Source organism: Eleutherodactylus coqui, chromosome 4 (assembly GCF_035609145.1).
Source record: "Eleutherodactylus coqui strain aEleCoq1 chromosome 4, aEleCoq1.hap1, whole genome shotgun sequence".
NCBI classification, from domain to species: Eukaryota; Metazoa; Chordata; class Amphibia; order Anura; family Eleutherodactylidae; genus Eleutherodactylus; species Eleutherodactylus coqui.
This window is the reverse complement of record NC_089840.1, coordinates 153444828-153469692: the sequence shown is the minus strand read 5'-3', so window position 1 is coordinate 153469692 and position 24865 is coordinate 153444828. Positions and strand designations below refer to the sequence as shown.

At 49.2% G+C, this 24865-nt stretch overlaps 1 protein-coding gene across 1 annotated transcript in view; it reads left to right on the top strand.

Annotated features, from left to right (window-relative positions):
- The window catches only part of LOC136626544 (kinesin-like protein KIF21B), a 2048083-nt gene that overhangs the window by 1948131 nt on the left and 75087 nt on the right, over positions 1–24865 (top strand). Inside the window, 1 exon segment of the mRNA XM_066601598.1 lies at positions 7536–7653. Within this exon segment, the coding sequence (XP_066457695.1) occupies positions 7536–7653 (118 nt within the window).

Here is a 24865-nt window from a genome sequence, read left to right as displayed (position 1 = left end):
CCTCACTAGGAAGATCACTTTCAGGATCCTCCTCCTCCTCCTCAGGCCATACACGCTGAAAGGATGACAGGCAAGCAGCATGGGTACCCTCAGCAGTGGGCCAACCTGTCTCTTCTCCCTCCTCCTCATGCTCCTCCTCCTCCTCCTCAATGCGCTGAGATATAGACAGGAGGGTGCTCTGACTATCCAGCGACATACTGTCTTCCCCCGGCTCTGTTTCCGAGCGCAAAGCGTCTGCCTTTATGCTTTGCAGGGAACTTCTCAAGAGGCATAGCAGAGGAATGGTGACGCTAATGATTGCAGCATCCCCACTCACCATCTGGGTAGACTCCTCAAAGTTTCCAAGGACCTGGCAGATGTCTGCCAACTAGGCCCACTCTTCTGTAAAGAATTGAGGAGGCTGACTCCCACTGCGCCGCCCATGTTGGAGTTGGTATTCCACTATAGCTCTACGCTGCTCATAGAGCCTGGCCAACATGTGGAGCGTAGAGTTCCACCGTGTGGGCATGTCGCACAGCAGTCGGTGCACTGGCAGATTAAACCGATGTTGCAGGGTGCGCAGGGTGGCAGCGTCCATGTGGGACTTGCGGAAATGTGCGCACCTTTCCGAGCAGGTCTGACAAGCATGGGTAGCTTTTCAGAAAGCGCTGAACCACCAAATAAAAGACGTGGGCCAGGCATGGCATGTGCGTGAGGCTGCCGAGCTGCAGAGCCGCCACTAGGTTACGGCCGTTGTCACACACGACCATGCCCGGTTGGAGGCTCAGCGGCGCAAGCCAGCGGTCGGTCTGCTCTGTCAAACCCTGCAGCAGTTTGTGGGCCGTGTGCCTCTTATCTCCTAAGCTGAGTAGTTTCAGCACGGCCTGCTGACGCTTGCCCACCACTGTGCTGCCACGCCGCGCGACACCGACTGCTGCCGACGTGCTGCTGCTGACACATCTTGATTGCGAGACAGAGGTTTCAGAGGAGGAGGAGGAGGGTGGTTTAGTGGAGGAAGCATACACCGCCGCAGATACCACCACCGAGCTGGGGCCCGCAATTCTGGTGGTGGGTAGGACGTGAGCGGTCCCAGGCTCTGACTCTGTCCCAGCCTCCACTAAATTCACCTAATGTGCTATCAGGTAGATATAGTGGCCCTGCCCGCCTGTGCTTGTCCACGTGTCCGTTGTTAAGTGGACCTTGGCAGTAACCGCGTTGGTGAGGGCGCGTACAATGTTGCGGGAGACGTGGTCGTGCAGGGCTGGGACGGCACATCGGGAAAAGTAGTGGCGACTGGGAACTGAGTAGCGCGCGGCCGCCGCCGCCATCATACCTTTGAAAGCCTCCGTTTCCACAACCCTATACGGCAGCATTTCCAGTCTGATAAATTTGGCTATGTGCACGTTTAATGCTTGAGCGTGCGGGTGCGTGGCGGCGTACTTGCGCTTGCGCTCAAACACTTGCGCTAGCGACGGCTGGACGGTGCGCTGACAGACATTGGTGGATGGGGCCGAGGACAGCGGAGGTGAGGGTGTGGGTGCAGGCCAGGAGACGGTAGTGCCTGTGTCCTGACACGGGGGTTGGATCTCAGTGGCAGGTTGGGGAACAGGGGGAGAGGCAGTGGTGCAAACCGGAGGCGGTGAACGGCCTTCGTCCCACCTTGTGGGGTGCTTGGCCATCATATGTCTGCGCATGCTGGTGGTGGTGAGGCTGGTGGTGGTGGCTCCCCGGCTGATCTTGGCACGACACAGGTTGCACACCACTGTTCGTCGGTTGTCTGCATTCTCAGTGAAAAACTGCCAGATCTTTGAGCACCTCGGCCTCTGCAGGGTGTCATGGCGCGAGGGGGCGCTTTGGGAAACAGTTGGTGGATTATTTGGTCTGGCCCTGCCTCTACCCCTGGCCACCGCACTGCCTCTTGCAACCTGCCCTGCTGCTGCCCTTGCCTCCCCCTCTGAAGACCTGTCCTCAGTAGGCATAGCAAACCAGGTGGGGTCAGTCACCTCATCGTCCTGCTGCTCTTCCTCCAAATCCTCTGTGCGCTCCTCCCTCGGACTTACTGCCCTTACTACTACCTCACTGATAGACAACTGTGTCTCATCGTCATCGTCCTCCTCACCCACTGAAAGCTCTTGAGACAGTTGCCGGAAGTCCCCAGCCTCATCCCCCGGACCCCGGGAACTTTCCAAAGGTTGGGCATCGGTCACGACAAATTCCTCCAGTGGGAGAGGATTCGGAACTATTGCTGCCAATTCTGGGCAGGGGCCCGAGAACTGTTCCTGGGAGTCTGCCTGCTCCACAGATTGTGTCATTGTAATGGAGTGAGGAGGCTGGGAGGAAGGAGGAGCAGCAGCCAGAGGATTCAGAGTTGCAGCAGTGGACGGCGCAGAAGTCTGGGTCGTCGATAGATTGCTGGATGCACTTTCTGCCATCCACGACAGGACCTGCTCACACTGCTCATTTTCTAATAAAGGTCTACCGCGTGGACCCATTAATTGTGAGATGAATGTGGGGACGCCAGAAACGTGCCTCTCTCCTAATCCCGCAGCAGTCGGCTGCGATACACCTGGATCAGGAGCTCGGCCTGTGCCCACACCCTGACTTGGGCCTCCGCGTCCTCGACCGCGTCCACATCCTCTGGGCCTACCCCTACCCCTCAGCATTTTGTATTACCAGTAGTGCAGAAACAGAACGCTGTAATTAAATGTGCCGCTTATTGGCCTGTGGTTGGAGGCTGACTTCGCTTACGGAGCGCACAGCAGAGCCAGGAAAGAATTTTGCGCAAGCCTGCTGTAACACTTAGCTAGCTGCGTATGAATTAGGACAACTACCCCCAGCAGAGACCCAGTACACTGAGGACGGTCACAGGCAGCCCAAATAGATTTTTTCCCCCAAATGTTTTTGGAAAGGCCCACTGCGTATATACACTAAATATGTCTTCTGTCCCTGCCTCACAATATATGTCTTCTGTCCCTGCCTCACCACTACTGGCCCTGGACAATGTAAAATTACTGCAGGACGCAATGCTCTCCACGGCCGATATACAAAAAAAAAAAAATGTGCAACACTGCAAAAAGCAGCCTCCACACTACTGCACACGGTTAGATGTGGCCCTAAGAAGGACCATTGGGGTTCTTGAAGCCTAAAATAACTCCTAACACTCTCCCTATAGCAACTCCAGCAAGACAGCACTTTCCCTGAACTATGTCAGAATGCATCTGTGGCGAGCCGCGGGAGGGGCCGATGTATATACTCGGGTGACACCTGATCTCACCAGCCACTCACTGCAGGGGGGTGGTATAGGGCTTGAACGTCGCAGGGGGAAGTTCTAATGCCTTCCCTGTCTTTCTATTGGCCAGAAAAGCGCGCTAACATCTCAGAGATGAAAGTGAAAGTAACTCGAACATCGCGTGGTGCTCGTTTCGAATAACGAGTATCTCGAACGCGCTAATACTCGAACGAGCATCAAGCTCGGACGAGTACGTTCGCTCATCTCTAAGGGCTCATGTCCACGGGCAAAATGTGATTTAAAATCCGCAGCGGATCTCCCGCGCGCGGATCCGCACCCCATAGGGATGCATTGACCACCCGCGGGTAGATAAATACCCGCGGATCGTCAATAAAAGGCATTTAAAAAAAATGGAGCATGAAAAAATCTGGACCATGCTCCATTTTCGTGCGGGTCTCCCGCGGGGTCGGCTCCCGCGGGCTTCTATTGAAGCCTATGGTAGCCGTCCGGATCCGCGGGAGACCTAAAATAGGAATTTAAAGCATTTACTCACCGCAACGGACCGCGAAGCTCTTCTCTTCCTCACGGCCGCATCTCCCTTGCTTCGGCTCGGCGGATGTGCCCGGCGCATGCGCGCGGCACGTCAACGACGTGCCGGCGACGTGCCGCCGGCGTCAGGAATTCATCCGCCGGCCGAAAATGAAGATCCGGCCGTGAGGAAGAGCAAAGCTTCGCCGACCGCTACGGATAGGTAAATGCTTTTAAATTCCTATTTTCAGCGCTCATGCCCGCGGGGCAGGAGGGACCCGCTACGGATTCTACATGTAGAATCCGTAGCGGGCCCGATTTTCCCCGTGGACATGAGGCCTAATAGTTATCTATTTAACCCCTTAGTGATGAAGCCTGTTTGCGCCTTAGTGACGGAGCCAAAATTTGGAAATCTGACATGCGTAGTTCAACATAGCATAACTCCGTAAAGGTTTTGCATATCCAAGTGATTCTGACATTGCTTTTTTGCCACATGTTGTACTTCATTTAGGTTGTAAAAATAGACCGATATAATTTGTGTATATTTATTAAAAGTACCAATATTGGAAAAAATTTGAAAAAATATCATTTTTTCCAATTTTCAACTGTAATATCTCAAATATGTCCAAGCATACGGTGCAAATTTTTTGTAGGATACATATTTCCATCTGTTTACTTTATTCTGAATGCACATTTAAAAAACTTTTGTGTTTTTTTAACCATTTAGATGACGTACAAATTTAACATTACTTTTCAGCATTTTGAGGAACACTTTGTTTTCCTGCACCAAGCCAAGTTTGCAAAGGCTCATGAGTGTCAGAATAATAGATACCCTCCTAAACGACCTTATTTTAAAAAGTACACCCCTTACTGTATTCACTGAGGGGGGTCATGAGTATTTTGACCCCACAGTTTTTTTCAGGAATTAATTCAATTTAGAGGATAAAAAATAAAATTTCATATTTTTGCAAGAATGTCATTTTAAAGACATATTTTTTTCCTATAGTGCACATGAAAATGAGGATTGACACCCCAAAATGGATACCCCTGTTTTCCCGTGTTCAGAAATATACCCATAGTGGCTCTAATCTTATGCCTGGATGCACAATGGGGTCTAAAACGAAAGGAGTAGTCAGTGTCTTTCTGAACATAAATTTGACTTGAAGGCGTTTTAGGCCCCATAGCACTTTTATAGGGCTCTTGAGCGGCCAAAACCATAGAGAACCCTCACAAAGGACCCCATTTTGAAGACTAGACCCCTTAACAAATTTATCTAGGGGTTTGCTGCCCATTTTGACCTCCCAGTTTTTTGAATGAATTCAAGCAAAGCAAAAGGAAAAAAATTGTGATTTTCATTTCTTTCGCAATTCTGTCACTTTTAAAAACAGCTTTTTTTGTACAGCACACACATGAATGAAGACCTGCACCCCAAAATGGATACCCCTGTTTGTCCCATATTCAGAGCCATACCCATTGCGGTCCTAATCTTATGTCTGGATGCACAACGGGGCCCAAAATGTAAGGAGTAGTCGGTGGCTACCAGAAATTTAGCATGAAGGTGATTTAGGCCCCATTGCCCATTTGTAAAGCCGTTGAGCAGCCAAAACGACAGAGAACCTCAACAAATGATCCCATTTTGAAAACTAGACCCATTATTGAATTTATCTAGGGGTGTACTGTGTATTTTTACCCTACAATTTTTGAATAAATCTAAGCAAAGCAGTAGGAAAAAATTACAATTTTCATTTTTTTGGCAGTTGTATCAATTTAAAAACTTTTTTTTTGTAAAGCACACAAATGAATGAAGACTTTCACCCCAAAAGGGATACCCTGTTTGTCTTGTGTTCAGAAACATACCCCTTGAGGCCCTAATCCACTTAAAGGACACATGGCTAGGTTTATAATGGAAGGAGCACCTGTTGGATTTCTGGGTACAACGGAATAAATTCCAGGCCCCATTGCCCACGTGTAGAGCTATTGAGCGTCCAAAACGATAAAGAACCCCCACAAATGACCCCATTTTGAAAACTAGACCCCTTAACGAATTCATCTAGGGGTGTACTGCATATTTTGACCCCACAGTATTTAAACGAATCTAAGCAAAGCAGAAAGAAAAAATTACGATTTTAATTGGCATTTTTTTGGCAATTTTGTCAATTTAAAAACAGGCTTTTTTGTACAGCGTACATAGAAATGAAGACGCTCACCCCAAAATGGATACCCCCGTTTGTCCCGTGTTCAAAAACTTTGCCATTGTGACCCTAATCTAACGGCAAGGCCTTTAATGGAGGGAACACCCGTTGGATTGCAGGGCACAACTGAATAAATTCCAGGCCTCATCGCGCACCTGTACAGAATAAAAATTGGCACGTTAAAAAAATTCTCCCCCCCCCCCCCCTCCCACCTCGGCACTATATTTGGCGTTCCCCAAATCTTGGATAAAAGTAATAATGTCAACTGTGTGGTATTTCCGAAGACAGGGGTATTTACGGGGGCTGGTTGGGATGGGTACATGGGGCAATAAAACCAGGTATCTCCCCTCCTCTCATGCTTTTTGGGGGGTATTTCGTGATCTCAGCAGCAGGTATGGGGTGTAAAAAGTGGCGCTCTGCGGCAGTCACACACAGAGGGCGCTGTACAAGCTGCTTCTGGAACTGCAAGAAAGCGAGCGTTCCCGGGGCTTCTTGTAAATTACGTATTACAGGTAGCGGTCTGAATAACGCCAGGCTCACACGGCCAGATGTGGAATCCGCTTGCGGAGGCCCGCAGAGGATCCCATCTGTGAGCCCTGCATACGGCCTCGTAATGTACTGCGCATAACTGCCTACTCACACAGGCGATCATTCGCAGTACACTTGTATTTCCCGCACCGTCGCTTAGCGATGATACAGGTACCCGCAGCCCGTATACAATGTAGTTGCATATGGGCTGCGGGTATATCCGCGACCATGGAGCACAATGGGCTCTATGTTGAGGATATCCGCAGTAAAATAGAACCTGCTGCGTTCTCTTTTCTGCGAGTGGATTACGCAATTCTGACCCACTAATGTGTGCGGAATTGTGTAATCCAGTGCGATTGATCTGCGTATTAGGAATTTGCGATCTGTGAATCCGTAATTCCTATCCGGTCATGTGAGCCCGGCCAACGGTAGATCGCTACCTTTTTATCACGTGACCGGCGACCGCTCAACATCGTCACTTCTCCAGGCTCTCGGCGACCATTGGTCGCTGGGAGTAAGGATATTTTAAGTTTCCTGGGCTCCCGGACTCCTGCGCATGTGTCCGGTGTTTTGCCGCTGGTCACATGTGCAGAATCCAGGAAAGTTCACGGAGGAAGATCGTTTCGGGGTGCAAATACGGGCCTAAAAGTTTTATCTCCTCTCTCCTCTCATCGCATCGGTGAGGGGAGATGAAGCTTCACCTTTTTTTTACTTTTACGTGATCGCCATTATCCATTGGATAACGGCGAACACAGGATCAGGAACCGCTCACCACGGCCCCCCATAAAATCTCCAGGCTCTTGGCTAAGTTTTGTAGCCAGGAGCAGGGAGATTTTTAAATTACCCTGGCAATCCACGGCTTTTGCGCATGCCTCTGCCATTTTGGCGACGGGTCCGTGCGCAGAAGCTGGGGTAAGGTCCGCGGATAAATCCGGGGGCCTAAGGTACTTCATTTCATCCTCTCTCACGGATAGGAGACTGACAGATTCCTGGACTGAACTGAGGCTAACAAAATTCAGAATCATGTATTTTATTGTATTAAGCGTTTAATTTACTGCATTACCTTCTCACCTCTGTAGGTTACAGCCCATGGGGAAACTGAGCGGACATATGGCCCCTGTCATGTGCTTGACAGTCAGTAGCACTGCAAACAATCAGGATTTGGTTATCACTGGATCCAAAGACCATTATGTGAAGGTAATTATCTTTTAATTTTCTGTTTTCATTTCCACATATGCAGATTTAGTTGTGTAAAACAAGCAGACAATTCAGTTCTGTACACCGTGTGTCCATTTGTCTGTCTGTTTGTCTGTCATTTCCAGATGCTGGAGAAAATTTGAGCCACCACAGGAGCTCTGGTATTCTGCAAACTCAAAAGCATGAAATACATGTGTCCCGGAGCTCTAAGCAATGTAATTAGATCGTCTTATTAGTAGGGAACAAAGTCCATCATCCGGTGGATTCTAAATGCTGTATTCAGGTCTTGCAATGTATAACCAGCAGTCCCTTCATGCTTTAAGACTGAATGCTAGCTTGTTTGACAGTATGCTTTTTCTTAATTGCCTACTCATCTACTAAAATTAGAGACCACATATTAACCCCTAAGTGACCAGCCCATAGTGTTTTTACGTCCTGCCCAAGTGGGCTTTAATCCCTGAGGACGTAAAAACATGTTTCATGCAGGGATTAAAGCTACGTGGGCTATGGATGTGACAGCTCCATGCTATCGGTGCCCGCAGGTAGCCGACAGCCTGGAGCTGTCATCCCGGGCTGCAGGGAGTCCCCCCCCTCCCCCCCGGCAATGCGATCAGTGCTATCCAATAAATAGCGCCACATGCATTAAAGTGTAAATAGGTTAAAAAAAGTTAAAGATACAGCTGCCCTCATGGATCGGATCCATGGGGGCAGCTGAGATTACTCACCCGCCTTGTATGTGGTGTCCCGCAGTGAACTGGTCCTCCTTGACCCGTCGCAGCTCTTCTGAGCATGCGTGCCAGACGAATGATGTCACGCGCATTCGCAGAAGGCCCAGGAGCCCTGGAAAATTTATAATCTCCTGGCTCCCGGCTCTTGAAGGTAGCTGGGAACCAGGAGGTGTCACGGGGGACCGCGGTGAGCAGCCACCGGGCCTGTGATTACCGCTATCCGATGGAGCCTGAGCCTGGCCTCGTTGAGTGGTCCCTGGTCACATGATAAAAAGGTAGCGATCTAACTTGCGCCGGTCTCACATGACCGGATAGGAATTACGGATTCCGCATGCGTCTGATCCGCAGTAATACGTGGATCAATCAAATGCATTGGATTACACAATTGCACTCACATTAGCAAGTCGGAATTACTAATCTACTCGCAGAAAATAGAACACAGCAGGCTCTATTTTACCGTGAATATCCGCAGCATAGAGCCCACTGTGCTCTATGCTCACGGATATGTCCACAGCCTATATTGAAACTACATTGTGTACAGTCTGCGGATACCCGCGTCATCGCTAAGCAACCGCGCAGTAAATATAAACAAAAAAAAATGTTCTGTGCATGACCGCCTGTGTGAGTACGCAGTTATGCACAGTACATTACGCGGCCATATGCAGTGCCACGGCCGGCTCACAGCTGCCATCCGCTGCAGGCCTCCGCAAGCGGATTCCACATATGGCCACGTGAGCCCGGCGTTATTCAGATCGCTACTAGAGATGAGCGAGCACCAAAATGCTCGGGTGCTTGTTACTCAAGTCGAACTTTCTGTGATGCTCGAGAGTTCGTTTCGAGTAACGAACCCCATTGAAGTCAATGGGCGACTCGAGCATTTTTGTATATCGCCGATGCTCGCTAAGGTTTTCATTTGTGAAAACCTGGGAAATTCAAGAAAGTGATGGGAACGACACAGAAACGGATAGGGCAGGCGAGGGGCTACATGTTGGGCTGCATCTCAAGTTCACAGGTCCCACTATTAAGCCACAATAGTGGCAAGAGTGAGACACCCCCCCCCCCCCGCACTGTCAGCATAAAGATCGTTCTCCTCTGCCACAGCTGTAACAGCTGTGGCAGAGAAGAACGATGTTAGCCCATTGAATTCAATGGAGCCGGCACTACAGCTGGCTCCATTGAAAGCAATGGGCTGCCGGCGATCGCGGGATGAATTGTCGGGAAGGGCTTAAATATATAAGCCCTTCCCTGCAATTCATCCAGAAATGTGTAAAAATAAAAAAAATATATATACTCACCTGGTCCCGGCAGACGGAGTTCAGCGCGGCCAGCGGCAGTCCTCCTGAACTGCTCTGAACAGCTGTGAGTAGTATTCAGCAGCCGGGGATTTAAAATCCCCGCCTGCTGAATGAGCTGCCTCTAATTGGTCACAGCCTGACCAATCAGAGGCAGATTCCACTCACACACCCATTCATGAATTTATGAATGGGTGAGTGACTGCTGCCTCTCATCTGATTGGTCCCGCTGAGCCAATCAGAAGCAGCAGTCACGCAAGAGCCGGCTGTCACTATTAGCCGGCGTCCCGCTGCGACAGCAGGGGGCATCGGAGATGCGACCCCCCGCTGTTAACCCCTTCCCTGCCGCGATCTAAGTAGATCTAAGTAGATCGCGGCAGGGAAAGGGTTCACAGAGGGAGCACGCTCCCTTTGTGACTCCAGCCGGCTCTCGCGATAACATCGCGGGGAAAACAAAGTGCTCCTCAAAATGCTGAAAAGTAATGTTAAATTTGTATGTCTCCTCAATGGTTAAAAAAAACACAAAAGTTTTTCAAATGTGCATTCAAAATTAAGTAAACAGATGAAAATATATATCTTAGCACAAAATTGTACAGCATGTTTGCACATATTTGATATATTACAATTGAAAATGGGAAAAAAATGACAATTTTTTCAAAATTTTCCTAATATTGGTACTTTTAACCCCTTAGTGACCAAGCCTGTTTACGCCTTAATGACCAGGCCAAATTTTGCAAATCTGAGACGTGTCACTTTAGCATGGAAAAAGACCAGTAAGGTTTTGCATATCCAAGCGATTCTGACATTGTTTTTCGCCACATGTTTTACTTCATTTAGGTGGAAAAAAAGACCGATAGAATTTGTGTTTATTTATTAAAAGCGCCAAAATTGGGAAAATTTTGAAAAAAAATCGTCATTTTTTCACATTTCCAACTGCAATATCTCAAATATGTGCAAACATAATATAGAAATTTTTGCTAAGATTTATATTTCCATCCGTTTACTTTATTTTGGGCGCACATTGGAAAAACTTTCGTTTTTTTTTTAACCATTTAGGAGACGTACAAATGTAACATTACTTTTCAGCATTTTGAGGAGCACTTTGTTTTCCTACACCAATCCAAGATTGGAAAGGCTCATAGGAGTCAAAATGATAGATACCCCCACAAGTGACCCCATTTTAAAAACTACACCCTTTAACGTATTCACTGAGGGGTGTCATGAGTATTTTAACCCCACAGTTTTTTTTCAGGAGTCAATGCAATTTAGAAGAGAAAAACAAAAATTTCAAATTTTTGCAAATATGTCATTTTAAAGACAGGACTTTTTTCTTTAGTACACATGAAAATTAGGATTTTCACCCCAGAATGGATACCCCTGTTTGTCCCGTGCTCAGAAACATACCCATTGTGGCCCTAATCTTACGTTTGGATGCACAATGGGGCCCAAAATGAAAGGAGCAATCGGTGGCTTTTGGAACAGAAATTTTGCTTGAAGGAGATTTAGGCCCCATTGCCCACTTGTAGAGCCATTGAGTGACCAAAACTATGGAGAACCCCCACAAGTGACCCCATTTTGAAAAGTAGACCCCTTACCGAATTTATCTAGGGGTACGATTACTTTTTTGACTTCACAGTTTTTGAATGAATCTAAGCCAAGCCGAAGGAAAAAAATTACAATTTTCATTTTTTTGGTAATTCTGTCATTTTAAAAGCAGTTTTTTTTGTACAGGACATATATGAATGAAGACTTGCACCCCAAAATGAATACCCCTGTTTGTCCTGTGCTCAGAAACATACCCATTGTGGCCCTAGTATTACGTCTATATGCACAATGGGGCCCAAAATGAAAGGAGCAACCGGTGGCTTTCGGAACAGAAATTTTGCTTGAAGGAGATTTAGTCCCCATTGCCCACTTGTAGAGCCATTGAGTGACCAAAACGATGGAGAACCCCCACAAGTGACCCTATTTTGAAAAGTAGACTCCCTAACGAATTTATCTAGGGGTATGATGACTTTTTTGACTTCACAGTTTTTGAATGAATCTAAGCCAAGCAGAAGGAAAAAATTACGATTTTCATTTTTTTGGCAATTGTGTCAATTTAAAAACTGGTTTTTTTTGGAAAGTGTACATAGGAATGAAGACTTTTGCCCCAAAATGGATACCCCTATTTGTCCCGTGTTCAGAAACATACCCATTGTGGCCCTAATCTACTTAAAGGAAACATAGCTAGGCCTATAATGGAAGGAGCACCGTTGGATTTCAGGGTACAACGGAATAAATTCCAGTCCCCATTGCCCACATGTAGAGCCATTGAGCGTCCCAAACGATAGAGAACCCCCACAAATGACCCCATTTTAAAAACTAGACCCCTTAACAAATTCATCTAGGGGTGTACTGCATATTTTGACCCCAAAGTATTTGAATGAATCTAAGCAAAGCAAAAGGAAAAAAATTACTATTTTCATTTGTTTGGCAATTTTGTCAATTTAAAAACTGTTTTTTTTGTACAGTGTACATAGGAATGAAGACTTTCACCCCAAAATGGATACCCCTGTTTGTCCCGTGTTCAGAAACATACCCATTGTGGCCCTAATCTACTTACAGGACACATGGCTAGGCCCATAATGGAGGGAATGCCCGCTGGATTTCAGGGCAGAACTGAATAAATTCCAGGCCCTATTGCCCACTTATACAGAAAAAAATTTGACTTCCTAAAAATAATCCCCCCCCTCACCCCCCCCCCCCCCCGCCATCCCCATTTTTTGGCATTCCCTAAATATTAGATAAAGGTAATAATATAAACTGCGTTTTATGTCCGAAGACAGGGGTAATTACGGAGGCTGGTTGGGCTGGGCACATGGGGCAAGAAAACCGTGTATCCCCCCTCCTCTCATGTATTTTGGGGGGTATTTCGTAACCTCAGCGGCGGGGATGGGGTGTAGAAAGTGGCGCTGTGAGGCTTTGTAATCTTGCTGCGGTGCAGCGGTCTCACAGAGAAGGCGCTCAACAAGCTGCTCCTGGAACTGCAGGAAGACGAACGTTCCCGGGGCTTCTTGTAAATTACGGATTACTGGTAGCGGTCTGAATAACGCCGTGCTCACGTAACCGTAGGCGGAATCCGCTTGCCAAGGCCTGCAGCGGATTCCAGCTGTGAGCCCGCCTGTGACCCTGCGTACGGTTGCGTAATGTACTGCGCATAACTGCCTACTCACACAGGCGGTTTTTTGTTTGCATTTCCCGCGCCGTCGCTTAGAGATGACTCGGGTACCCGCAGCCCGTACACAATGTGCTTGCATATGGGGTGCGAGTATATTCGCGGTCATAGAGCACAAAGGGCTCTAGGTCGCAGATATTCGTGGTAAAATATAGCATGCTGTGTTCTGTTTCTGCGAGTGGATTACGTAATTCCGACCCGCTAATTGGGGGGAATTGTGTAATCCAATGCATGCGATTGATCCGTGGATTACCGCTGATCAAGCGCATGCAGAACCTGTAATTCCTCTCCGGTCATGTGTGACCGGCCTAATGTTATATCGCTAATTTATCACGTGACCGGGGACCGCTCAGCGAGGCCGACGGTCACTGCTCCAAGCACTCAGCGACCGTTAGTCGCTGGGAGCAAGGAGATTTAAAATTTCCTGGGCTTCCTGGCTCCTGCAAATGTGTCCGGCATTTTGCCGGCGGGCGCATGCGCAGCAGCCGGAAGGGTCCATGGAGGATAATCGCATCTGGATTCAAATGCGGAAGCCTCCGAGAAGATGTTTCATCTCCCCCAACCGATCGCATCGGTGAGGGGAAATGAAACTGCCACTTTTTAAAGAACTTTTACGTGATCGCCATTATGCATTGGATAACGGCGATCACGTGACCAGTAACCGCATACCGCGGCTCCCCGTGACATCTGCAGGCTCTTGGTTACCTTTTGTAGCCAGCAGCAGGGAGATTTTATATTTCTTGGGCAATCTTTCACTTTTGCGCATGCGTCCGCCATCATGCTGACGGGCGCATGCGCCGAAGCTGGGGTAAGATCCGCGGATCAACATTCCACCAGGGAACAAATCCGGGACCTTGGGTACGTAATTTCATCCCCCCTTACGGATACGATCCATAAGGGGAGATGAAACTTTAACTTTTTAAACTTTTTTTTTACTTTTAACTTTTTTTTTTTTTTTTTACTTTTTAACTTTATATGATCACCGTTATCTGATGGATAACGGTGATCATATGACTGGAAACCGCATACAGCGGTCCCCAGTCATATCTCCCTGCACTCGGCTATCTGTGACAGCCGGGTGCAAGGAGATTTTGAATTTGACGGGCTCGCCGGCTTCTGCGCATGCGCGCCGCATCGGCACATCGCAGAAGCCAGCGGGGGGTCCCGACACTGGCCGGAGGACATCGGCGGACCTGAGGTGAGTATTTTCACCTCCCCTCATGGATCCGATCCATGAGGGGAGGTGAAACTTTTCTTTTTTTACACTTTTTTTCACTTTTCCGCGATCGTCGTTATCCGTTGTATAACGGCGATCGCGGTACCGGGGACCGCTCACCGTGGTCCCCGCTGACATCTCCTGCCTCCCGGCTACCTACAGGAGCCGGGAGCCAGGAGATTTTAAGTCTCCCGCGCCGCCGGGCCTTCTGCGCATGCGGCTGACATAATGCCGCCTGGCGCGCATGCGCAGAAGGACGGCTACGGCGCCCGGAGCATCGGGACAGCTGGGAGTCGTGCGGCGGACATCGGTGAGTAATTTCAGCTGCTCCGATGGATCCGATCCATCGGAGCAGCTGAATCTTTAACTTTTATTGCACTTTTATTTACTTTTTTGCGATCGGCGCTATCCATTGCATAGCGCCAATCGCAATGCCGGGGGGGGGCTCCGAACAGCCCGGGATGACAGCTCCATGCTGTCAGCTACCTGCGGACACCAACAGCATGGAGCTGTCACGTCCACAGCCCGAGGGGCATTATTCTCTGCAGGAAGCATGTTTTTACGTCCTCAGAGAATAAAGCCCACTTCGGGAGGACGTAAAAACACTATGGGATGGTTGTTAAGGGGTTAATAAATATACACAAATTCTATCGGACTATTTTTTACCACAAAAGATGAGCGAGCACCAAAATGCTCGTGTGCTCGTTGCTCGAGTTGAGCTTTCCGCGATGCTCGAGAGTTCGTTTCTAGTAACGAACCCCATTGAAGTCAATGGGCGACTCGAGCATTTTTGTATATGACTAGAGATGAGCGAACGTACTCAGTAAGGGCGAGTTCGCAATCGAGCACCGCGATTTTCGAGTACTTCACTACTCGGGTGAAAAGTACTCGGGTGCGCTGTGGGTGAGCGGGGGGTTGCAGCGGGGAGTGGGGGGGGGAGAGGGAGAGAGAGAGGGCTCCCCCCTGTTCCCCGCTGCTACCCCCCACTCCCCTCTGCAACCCCCCGCCCCACAGCGCACCCGAGTACTTTTCACCCGAGTACAAGAAGTACTCGAAAATCACGGTGCTCAATTGCGAAATCGCCCTTACCGAGTATGTTCGCTCATCTCTATATATGACCAATGCTCGCTAAGGTTTTCATTTGTGAAAATCTGCAAAACCTGCGAAAGTGATGAAAACGACACAGAAACGGATAGGGCAGGCGAGGGGCAACATGCAGGGCTGCATCTCAGGTTCCCAGGTCTCACTATTAAGCCACAATAGTGGCAAGAGTGCTCCCCCCCTAACAATTTTTACTTCGGACAAACCCTCATTAGCAAGGCACATCTTTGCTAAGCACCACACTACCTCCAACCAAGCACAATCACTGCCTGTGGGACACACCGCTGCCTCTTCTCCTGGGTTACATGCTGCCCAACCACCCCGCACGACCCTGCGTCCGCAGCGCACACAAAAGTGCCCCTACGCAGCCTTCAGCTGCCCTCATGCAACACACTGACCTCATAGCCACACCACCCTCATGTCTATTTATAAGTGTGTCTGCCATGAGGAGGAACCGGAGGCACACACTGCAGAGGGTTGGCAGGGCCAGGCAGCGACCCTCTTCAAAAGAGGGGGGGGGGCAATAGCCCACAATGCTGTTGAGAATTAATAATAGATTGATGTTCCATCTTCATTCCAATCCTTTGCCACCTCCGTCAGGAGCTGCAAACGTGGGCATAAAGGGGAGTCCGCTGCCAGCCCAGCTCTTCTACGCATCTCCACAATGCAGCAATACGCAGGTTGAGAAGTTAGTGAGCGGGCCCTGGGTCAGCCTCTGTCCCAGCAAACACCTTGTGTGGCCCAAGGTGCTGCGAGTGACATAGCAATGGAGACTCCATGTGTCCACACGCTACTCATTCTGTTTGGGTGTCGGATACCTCATCGACAACGCAAGGGGTAAACCATCTGCACTCTGCACCCTACCCAAGTCTGTCAGTGTTTTGGGGACAGACAGGTACAACTCCGCTATGGCAAGTCTGTGTTCACCCACAGCATGGATGGCTAGCAGGAACCCACAGATGGTACATAAAGAAATCCCATTGCAGTGCCCCGGATAGCTGAGGTTACGTGAGAGGAAATACATGTTGGCCTCGGCCCAAAATCCATGCACTAGTCAGTCTGGGTTTTTTGGGGGGCCAGATAGGTAGAACACCATGATGGGAAGACTTAATGCACCCATAGTATACACAGACCCCTGTAATATTCCTGTAGCAAAGGTATAAGCTGACCCCAGTAACAGTTATGTTGCAGAAGTCTAGGGAGACCCTAGTAACATTTCTGTAGTAACAGTATAGACAGACCCCAGTAACATTTCATTAGCAGAAGTATAGGCAGACTCCTGTAACATTTCTGCAGCAGAAGTATAGGCAGGCCCCTGTAACATTTACGTGCCAGAAGTATAGGCAGAACCACAGTAACATTTTAGTAGCAGCAGTATAGGCAGACCCCTGTAACATTTATATAGCAGCAGTATTGGCAGACCCCTGTAACATTTCAGTAGCAGCAGTACAGGCAGAGCCCAGTATTTGTAACATTTCAGTAGAAACAGTATAGACAGACACTGCTAACATTTGTGTTGTAACAGTATAGACAGAGCTGAGTAACATTTCTGTAGTAACAGTATAGGCAGACCCCAGTAACGTTTCTGTAGCAGCAGTATAGGCAGACCCCTGTAACATTTATGTAGCAGCAGTATAAACAGACCCCTGTAACATTTACCTGGCAGAAGTATAGGCAGACCCCAGTAACATTATTGTAGCAGAAGTATAGGCAGACTGCTGTCACATTTATGTGGCAGCAGTATAGGCAGACCCCTGTAAACCTTTATGTGGCAGAAGTATCGGCAGACCCCAGTAACATTTATGTAGCAGCAGTATAGGCAGACCCCAGCACCATTTCTGTAGTAGAACTATAGGCAGACCCCTGTAAAATTCACGTGGCAGCAGTATAGGCAGACCCCAGTAACATTTTTGTAGCAGAAGTATACGCAGACCCCTGTATCATCACTATAGACAGATCCCAGTAACATTTCTGTAGCAGAAATATAGGCAGACCCCTGTAACATTCAAGTGGCAGCAGTATAGGCAGACCCCTGTAACTTTCTTGTAGCAGAAGTATAGGCAGGCAGGCAGACCCCAGTAAAATGTCTGTAGTAATAGTATAGGCCAACCTCTGAAACATTGGGATACCATGAGCGTAGGCGAAGGCCGGAAAAATGAGTTGGATAAGAGTGTAGGCGTGGGCCCCAAAAATTAGTGTACCAAGAGTTCAAGTGTACCTCTGAAATATTTATCAACCGAGAGGGCAGGTGAAACCCAAAAACATTTTTTTAAAGGTACAGCTCACTGTTGCTTAATTTGTAACAGAGCCTGGAGGCAGCCCTGTGGACAAAATTGGTTCATGTAACAGTCTCGATACTTTTGAAACTTAGAAAAATTGTAAAAACATTGGTAGATGTAAATGAGCCTTTTGGGCCGCAGAAAAATTGGCCGTTCAGCACGATGACATGTTGTTTCTGGAGGAGGAGTAGCAGGAGGAGGACTAATGTCAGAGACAAATTGACAAAGATAAATGCCCCGTTTTCCCGGTGATACAGAAGAGTGCTTTTATCTGCGGTTGCAGCTAAAAGAGTCTTTAGGTTCCGCTGCTCTCCGCTGGTGGAGAAGAGAAGTCTGGGGAAATCCAGGCTTTGTTCATCTTTATGAGTGTAAGCATGTCGGCACTGGCAGTTGACAGGCGGGTACGCTTGTCCGTGACTATTCCCCCAGCTGCACTAAACACCCTCTCTGACAAGACGCTAGCGGCAGGGCAAGCAAGCACCTCCAGGGCATACAGCGCAAGTTCGTGCCACGTGTCCAGCTTTGACACCCAATAGTTGTATGGAGCTGAGGCATCACGGAGGATGGTGGTACGATCGGCTACGTACTCCCTCACCATCTTTTAACAGTGCTCCCTCCGACTCAGCCTTGACTGGGGAGTGGTGACGCAGTCTTGCTGGGGAGCCATAAAGCTGGCAAAGGACTTGGAGAGTGTTCCCCTGCCTGCGCTGAACATGCTGCCTGATCTCCGCGCCTCCCCTGCTACTTGGCCCTCGGAATTGCACCTTCTGCAGCTAGTGCTGTCAGATGGGCAGTTTACCATCAGTTTGTCCACCAGGGCTCTGTGGTATTGCATCACTCTCGAACCCCTTTCCTCTTTGGGAATGAGAGTGGAAAGGTTCTTCTTATACCAGGGGTCAAGAAGGGTGTACACCCAGTAATCTGTAGTGGCCAGAATGCGTCTAATGCGAGGGTCATGAGAAAGGCAGCCCAACATGAAGTCAGCCATGTGTGCCAGGGTGCTAGTACGCAGGACATGGCTGTCCTCACTAGCAAGATCACTTTCAGGATCCTCCTCCTCCTCATCCACAGGCCATACACGCTGAACAGATGGGAGGCAAGCAGCATGGGTACCCTCTGCAGTGGGCCCAGCTGTCTCTTCCCCCTCCTCCTCCTGCTCCTTCCCCTCCTCCTCCTTCTCCCCCTCTTCCTTAAAAACACGCTGACAATGTTATAAGAAGGGAGCGCTCACTGTTCAGATGACCGTAGTTAGTATTGCATTAGAGAAGAATGCAATAGTGAATGTAGATGTAGATCTTGAAGTCGAGATGACATGTACCCAGTCCATGCAAGTAAAGGAAATACTGCAGAGCGACTTGAGATGAGCCCCAAGCATATAAATGGTGGGGAATATATATGGAAAGAAAAGAAAAAAAGATCTCAGCGCTCGAGGAAAGGATACCAGTTAATGCAGATATGAAGAAATGAATGGAATAATGAACTTACTTCACGGAGGCGTCCGTGCACAGACGCCTCCGGTCCCAGCAGGCATAGAACAAAATTCTGCAGTATAGGTAATCGGTTCCACGGGTTTATTACTTAAAATGAGCTTGCCGTGTCTGCCCGAATTGATCTGAAAATGGCAACCGTGATCTTCAACGACCAGGAGAACGGAGATGTTACTTCCACACTGATGTCCAAGGATCGTGTCAGACTGCATTAACTGGTACCCTTTCCTCGAGCGCTGAGATCTTTTTTTCTTTTCTTTCCATAAAAACACGCTGAGATATAGACATGATATAGACATGAAGGTGCTCTGACTATCAAGCAACATACTCTCTTCGACCGCAAAGCGTCAGCCTTTATGCTTTGCAGCGAATTTCTCAGCAGGCATAGCAGAGGAATGGTGACGCTAATGATTACAGCATCGCCGCTCACCATCTGGGTAGACTCCTCAAAGTTTCCGAGGACCTGGCAGATGTCTGCCATCCAGGCCCACTCCTCGGTAAAGAATTGGGGAGGCTGGCAGATTAAACCAATGTTGCAGGGTCCGCAGGATGGCAGCATCCATGGTGGACTTGCGGAAATGCGCGCAGACGCAGCGCACCTTGTCGAGCAGGTCAGATAAGTGCGGGTAGTTTTTCAGAAACCGCTGAACCACCAGATTGAAGACATTGGCCAGGCATGGCACGTGTGTGAGGCAGCCGAGCTGCAGAACCGCCACCAGGTCACGGCTGTTGTCACACATGACCCTGCCCGGTTGGAGGCTCAGCGGCGAAAGCCAGAGATCGGTCTGCTTTGTCAGACCCTGCAACAGCTCGGGGGCCATGTGCCTTTTGTCACCTAGGCTGAGTAGTTTCAGCATGGCCTGCTGACGCTTGCCCACTGCTGTGCTGCCGCGCCACACCGACAGCTGGCAACGTGCTGCTCACATTGCGTAGGAGGAGGAGGAGGGGGATTGTTTAGAGGAGGTGGCATAGACCACCGCAGATACCAGAACCAAAGAAGGACCCGCTATTCTGGGTGTGGGTAGGACGTGTGCGGTCCCTGGCTCTGACTCGGTCCCAGCCTCCACCAAATTCACCCAATGTGCCGTCAGGGAGATATAGTGGCCCTGCCCGCCAGTACTTGTCCACGTGTCCGTGGTTAAGTGGACCTTCCCAGTAACCGCATTGGTGAGGGCACGATTGATGTTGCGGGAGACGTGCTGGTGTAGGGCTGGGACGGCACACCAGGAAAAATAGTGGCGACTGGGGTCCGAGTAGCGTGGGACCGCCGCAGCCATCATGTTTTTGAAAGCCTCCGTTTCCACATCTCCAGGCTGATCAATTTGGAAATGTGCACGTTTAATTGCGCACCAATGCTTGCGCTAGCGACAGCTGGAAGCTGCGCTGAGAGACATTGCTGGATGGGGCCGAGGACAGCAGAGGTGAGGGTGTGGGTGCAGGCCGGGTGGCGCTCGTGCCTGTGTCCTGAGAGGGGGGTTGGATCTGAGTGGCAGGTTGGGGCACAGGGGGAGAGGCAGTGGTGCGACCCGGAGGCAGTGAACGGCCTTGGTCCCACCTTGTGGGGTGCTTAGCCATCATATGCCTGCGCATGCTGGTGGTGGTGAGGCTGGTACTGATGGCTCCCCGGCTGATCTTGGCGTGAGACAGGTTGCACACCACTGTTCGTCGGTTGTCCGCGCTCTCAGTGAAAAACATCCACACCTTTGAAGACCTAGGCCTCTGCAGGGTGGCATGGCGCGAGGGCATGCTTTGGGAAACAGTTGGGGGAGTCTTCGCTCTGGCCCTGCCTCTACCCCTGGCCACCCCACTGTCCTGCTGCTGCAATTGCCTCCCCCTCTGAAGACCTCTTCTCAGTTGGCGTAGCGAACCAGGTGGGGTCAGTCACCTCATCGTCCAGCGGCTCCTCCTCCGAATCCTCTGTGCGCTCCTTCCTCGGACTTACTGCCCTTACTACTACCTCACAGATAGACAACTGTGTCTCTTCATCATCGACCTCCTCACCCACTGAAAGCACTTAAAATGGTTGCCGGAAGTCCCCAGCCTCATCACCCGGACCCGGGAACTTTCCAAAGGTTGGGCATCGGTCACGACAAACTCCTCAGGTGAGAGAGGAACCATTTTTTCCCAATCAAGGGAGGGGCCCGAGAACAGTTCCTGGGAGTCTGTATGCTCATCAGAATGTGTCATTTTCATGGAGTGAGGAGGCTGGGAGGAAGGAGAAGCAGCAGCGAGAGGATTCAGAGTTGCAGCAGTGGACGGCGTAGAAAACTGGGTGATCGATACATTGCTGCATGCATTTTCTGCCATCCACGACAGGACCTGCTCACACTGCTCAGTTTCTAATAAAGGTCTACCACGTGGAGCCAAAAATTGTGATATGAAGCTGGGGATCCCAGAAACTTGCCTCTCTCCTAATCCCGCAGCAGCCGGCTGCGATTCACCTGGACCAGGAACTCGGCCTGTGCCCACACCCTCACTTGTATCTCTACATCCTCGCCCGCGTCCACACCCATGTCCTCTAGGCCTACCCCTACCCCTCAGCATGGTGTATTACGAACAGAGCAGACACAGAGCGGTCTGAATAATTATGCAATTATTGGTGTGCAGTTGGAGTACTTGTTGACAGGATTCTACACTACCACTGTCCCTGCCTCACCAGTACTGGCCCTATACTCTGTATAATTGACTGCAGACTGAGAACGCTATAGCCTGCACAGCCCAAGATGAAAAAAAAAAGTTTTTGTGCAAAACTGCTCCCAGCAGCTACAACAGTAATGCACACGGTCAGATGTGGCCCTAAGAAGGACCATTGGGGTTCTTGAAGACGCTAACAGTAGCCTAACACTCTCCCTATAACAGGAACAGCAGGAACAGCACTCTCCATAATCTCTGCTAGTGTGTGTCTGAGGGCGGGACCGCTTTAAATACTCGGTGGTCACTTGATCTCACCAGCCACTCACTATAGCGGGGTGGGATAGGGCTGGAACGTCACAGGAGGAAGTTGTAATGCCTTCCCTACATGTCTATTGGCTAGAAAATGGCGCAAAACATGCAGGGAAGGAAATGGAATTGACTTGAGTACTGCGTGGTGCTCGTCTCGAGTAACGAGCATTTCGAGCACCCTAATACTCGAGCGAGCATCAAGCTCGGACGAGTATGTTCGCTCATCTCTATTCACCACCTAAATGAAGTACAACATGTGGCGAAAAAACAATGTCAGAATCACTTGGATATGCAAAACCTTTATGGAGCTATTCTAGGTTAAAGTGACACGTCAGATTTCCAAAATTTGGCCTGGTCATTAAGGCGCAAACCAGCTTGGTCACTAAGGGGTCAACCATTATTAGTTATTACAACTTTTGTTGTGTATGCTTGCCAGAACCTGAAGTACATTTTAAAAGCCTCAGATGTGGTCATTAGTAAGGTGGAAAAACGCTTCAACAGTGACTTAACCCTTTGCAATCCAATTTTGGATTCAGGGTTTCCTAGGGGGCTTTCTCTTTCTGCCATTATACAATAGTGCCATCTGATGGCTAGAGCCAGAACTGCGGTATGAGACATGCTGGAGAGGCCCCTGACGGCCAGTAATCTACAGTAAGAATACCCTGCCGGACGTCTTCCGACATCGGAGCTGTACAGCCTTCAATCAGAATGTCTTCAGATGTCAGACATTGGATTGGAAAGGTTTAAGGGCTGGAACTATCACCTGGCTGTACAGGCACCTGGGTAAGAACGCTCATTGAATCCTGGCATAGGAGGCTGTATTGCTAAAGGAATTAGGGTTGACACACTATCACCTTGAACATCTGAGTGCATAAGGCTCTCCATACCAGTCTTCTCTCTTGTTGTCAGGAGGAACTAGCCAAAGCTGCAGATGTACCTAAAGACTCCAATGAAGTGGAGGGGGAACACCATCTAGAGTAGCTGGAGCAATAACTGCGCATTGAAAATTAGAAAAGCCTAGTGGAATGACCTGTGCCCCTTCATGAAATGGTAAATACTACACTATTCAGGGCTCAGTCACACGGGCGCTGATCCGCCCGTGTTTCTGCAGGATAAGACCGCTACACTGCAGGTGCGGACGACTCTCTGCATCGGCCGGCAGAAAGAACACAAGCCGGCAATGGAGACGGTCATGCAGAGAGTCTTATTCTGCAGAAACACGGGCAGATCGGCGCCCATGTGACTGAGCCCTCAGAATGCAATGGCAGAGAAGAGCGGGCACTGTAGAAACTACTTTTACTAATGGCAGTAGGCTGTGGGAGACTTAGTGGAGGAGCCATGCTGGGAGAATCTACTACCACTTAAAAAGGACTAGGCCCAAGGGGGACATCCTGAAAAAGCAGCAGAGAACCCTCAAAATTAGGGACAGAGGCAGGAGGAGGAAGGGGAGACAGCTGAGTAGATGAAGGGATAACAGGCTGGAGCTGCTTGCCTGAACTCCCATACCATTGTGCGCTTCCACAGCAGCTTTAAGGGGAACTTAAAGGAGTCTGGATTGGGACCTGCACAGAGGAATTGGCACAAATGATCGCACACAGCTGATGTGGGTCACAACTGGGACCTGAAGGCCGTGGCCTTTAGAGGCATTAACAGCACGGACTGGGACTGAGCCTAAGAGGGAGACTGGAATGCTATATGAATCTCCAGGGAAGGAGGGAAACCTAAGCTCTGTAGAGAAATAGCTCAGCCAGGCCTTCCCCTCCATCTGGGCCTTGGCTCTCACTGCAGCGAGCAACTCATCTGGAATCTTCTACAGGACAGCAACAAAAATCACCTCCAGGATTCACAAGGAAGAAGACTTAACCAGGAAGTGAATGTAATTACAAACCTGAGGCCCATACGATGTACTGGCTAATTCCCCAGGTCAGACCAAATTATTGTAGGAGTTCCAGGGAAACCCATGTGAAACAAGGGGAGGAGGCAGCAATGGAAAAATAATAATAATAATAATAATACCACCTTTTGGGCCTGGCACAATAACAGAAGGGAAGTACTATAAGACCCAGCAGTCACGGGCCCCTTCACTGTATGCTGAGGTGCCCAACATTCTTTTTAGAATCTAAAGCTATAGGGTCCTGGTGCACGGAAACATTAAGGGGCTGTGTGACCACTCATCTTTAATGGCCTATTACTAAGGTGACTTCTCTACTTTTCCTGGATTGCCGAAGGATAAACCCCTAAGAAGGATGGGTACTGGTGCATCTAGTCTCCACCGGATGTATCGGTGGAGACATGCGTTAGGTGGGTTGAGATACTAGGGAGGGCCAGGTGATGCCCACAGGTGTTGATTAGCTGATGCAGGCTACGCTGTAGGAACCCGCTGTCAGTGTGCCATGTCCACTCACATCTGTCCTGAAAACCCAGCTGCTCGCCTCCCTGCCCTGGCAACACTGCTGCAGCTCCCATCTCCGCTCTCGTCACAGGTGCTGTACGTGTGTGTGGCCTCTCATCCACGCTAGCGAAGACTGCAGCTGTCAGTGACACCAGTGTGAAGTGCAGTTTCTCCATAATTCACTGCCTGTCAATAGGTATTCAAGTTTCTCAAGCAACTGGGATGTTAGGACGTCTTTTTAGCTGTGGGGGAAGAGGCTGTCTTCACAGGCTCCTCCTTGCACTCATACTGCTCTCAGATCTGCAATTAGTGTGTGCAGAATTTCTTCATTTCCAGGTGTTGTATGAACTTCTATATGAAGCTCTATACATGCTGTGACCATAAAAACACACACGAGCTAGTAAAGCAGCTAATAAAAAGAAAACCAATAACAATTATGGAAAAAAGAAGTTTAGAGACAGTGTTCTGATTAGTTACATGAAGACATGAGTATATATGTCTGAATTATTAAGTTTAGGTATTTGAAATAGAGTTTTTACCCAAATCCACCACAAGGA